General features: G+C 36.4%; 1 protein-coding gene across 1 annotated transcript in view; it reads right to left on the reverse strand.

The window, feature by feature from the left end:
• Nucleotides 1-2,500, reverse strand: part of LOC113800863 (uncharacterized) — an 11,167-nt gene that overhangs the window by 854 nt on the left and 7,813 nt on the right. Inside the window, exons 10-11 of the mRNA XM_027351668.2 lie at nucleotides 1,404-1,579; nucleotides 50-189 (exon numbers count right to left, since the gene is read on the reverse strand). Of these exons, the coding sequence (XP_027207469.2) occupies nucleotides 50-189; nucleotides 1,404-1,579 (316 nt within the window). The remainder of the gene's footprint in view (nucleotides 1-49; nucleotides 190-1,403; nucleotides 1,580-2,500) is intronic.

Consider the following 2,500-nt stretch of genomic DNA (forward strand, 5'->3'; position numbering starts at 1 on the left):
ATCAACTCGGACGTCGACCACCTCCGCGAGCGTGCGTGCGCGCCCTCACCCGGGTTATCCGCGGTGAACCTGACGATGGTGAATCCTCCGTCGGGAATGGTGACGGTGTCCTTCTCGACCGCGTCCTGCAGTTTCCTCGTGATGCCTCCTGCAGCGTCCAGGTCCATCACCTCCTGCACCGTCGTAGCGCTGAAGGGCGATGAAGGGAATTGAAAAAACGACCAAAACATGACAAGGTATTTTGAGTAGATAGTATGGTCTAACAGTGTGGTGTCGTTACGTTATTTTATTTTATTTTTTCATTTATTTATCTATGGGGGGGGTGAAAGTAAGAAAAATATCAAGTAAAAAATATGGCTGTAGTCTTTCAATCAAGCTTAGTTACGAGGATATCCACAAAAAAGAAAAGAAAAAATCACTGCATAAACAAAGACGTACTCTAAGAAGCCCGAGGTTCACCTGACAACGGGGATTTCCCTGACTAAAGGACACTGAACTTTCCCTGATTCTGACTGAAATGGCACAGGCGAGAGACACAAGAACAGGAGGGGATCGGAGGTAGGCCTATGTGTGGTGCGCTGAGACCCTTGAGCTCTCTGTTGACTAAAATAACACGAACGAAAGCGGGATGTAGAAAGGGTTCAATCCTCCTCCTGCAGCTCCTCTCCCATCCTTCAAAGGCTCTTCCTGGAGTCTTCTTCAGGATGGCTCGGAGGCTGTCGCCCATTTTGCTTTTTGTTGCAGCCCTTATTGTATTTATCTGGAGAGGCGGTTTTGTAGCCTGGCCTTTCTATAGCAACCTATTGTCGATGTGTTTTTTGAAACATCAATATACATACATATATATATATATATATATATATATATATATATATATATATATATATATATATATATATATATATATGTATATCTATCTATCTATCTATCTATCTATCTATCTATCTATCTATCTATCTATCTATCTATCTATATATATATATATATATATATATATATATATATATATATATATATATATATGTATATGAAAGATGGAAACAATGCACTACCGCATTTTTTATCATGAATATATAAACCTCTCTGTTCGGGGATAGAGCAGTCGATTCACGATCTGGCGGCGCGGGATCGATCCCCGAACAGAGAGGTTTATATATTCATACATATGTGTATATATATATATATATATATATATATATATATATATATATATATATATATATATATATATATATATATATATATATATATATATATATATATATACATATATATAAATATACATATATATATATATATATATATATATATATATATATATATATATATATATATATATCTTAACACAAACATATTCATTAACACATATCCAAAACGCAATCCATCTATCTGCCGATGCCAACCTGCCCAGCTTCCCCATGGCGACCACGTGGAACTTGTTGCCGTGGAGGTGGAACGGGTGGTTCTCGTCCCCGATCTGGCCCTCAGCGACGAGCACCATCTCCACCGTTTCCCCGAGTGCCACCTCCAGCAGGTAGGTGCAGCGGCAGAAGTCGCTCTCGCAGTAAGGAGACACTTCCTGAAGGAGGGGGAGGGTGGGGTGGGGGGGAGGAAAAGCGTGAGAGGTGATATATTTCGAAGAAAGACTTTCATAACTTTTTTTTTATTATTAATATTGTTCTAGATGGATAGAAATGGGGGGGGGATGTTCTAAATGGATAGAAATGGGGGGGGATACTTGTAATATGAGGTTGATTATAGAATAATAAAAAAACTAACCCCTACCCCCAAAAAATAACGAATAAAAAAATAAAAAATCGGTATAAGTTCTTATCTGCTCCCCCCCCCAAGAAAAAAAATCGTCAAAGGAAAAGCTACATTGTACATTAATACACTCTATTAGTAATCATTCATCCAAGTGTCAGGCACACTTAATACATTCCTGATGCTAAATATACAATACACCTAATTATCATTAACATATACTTCACTCCCAATAATACACACTCCTAAATAACCTCGATATACAATAACATTCCTAAATATCCTTACCATATACTACACTTAAATATCCTTAATCTACAATAAAACTCCTAAACATCCTTAACATATATTACACCTAAATATCCGTAACATATACTCCACTCCCAAATATCCTTAACATATACTCCACTCCAATCTTTAACATTTACTCCACTCCTATATATCCTTACCATATACTACACTCCTAAACATCCTTACCATATATTACACCTACATATCCTTTTAACATATACACTCCCAAATATCCTTAACATATATTACACCTAAATCCTTACATCCTTAAAGTATACTTCACTCCTAAACATCCTAAACATATACTACACTTAAATATCCTTAATCTACAATAAAGCACAAATATCCTTAACATATACTACAGATAAACATCCTTAACATATGCTCCAATCCCAAATATCCTTAACATTTACTACACTCTTAAATATCCTTAACGTATACTACA

Source organism: Penaeus vannamei, chromosome 16, assembly GCF_042767895.1.
Source record: "Penaeus vannamei isolate JL-2024 chromosome 16, ASM4276789v1, whole genome shotgun sequence".
Classification (NCBI taxonomy): Eukaryota; Metazoa; Arthropoda; class Malacostraca; order Decapoda; family Penaeidae; genus Penaeus; species Penaeus vannamei.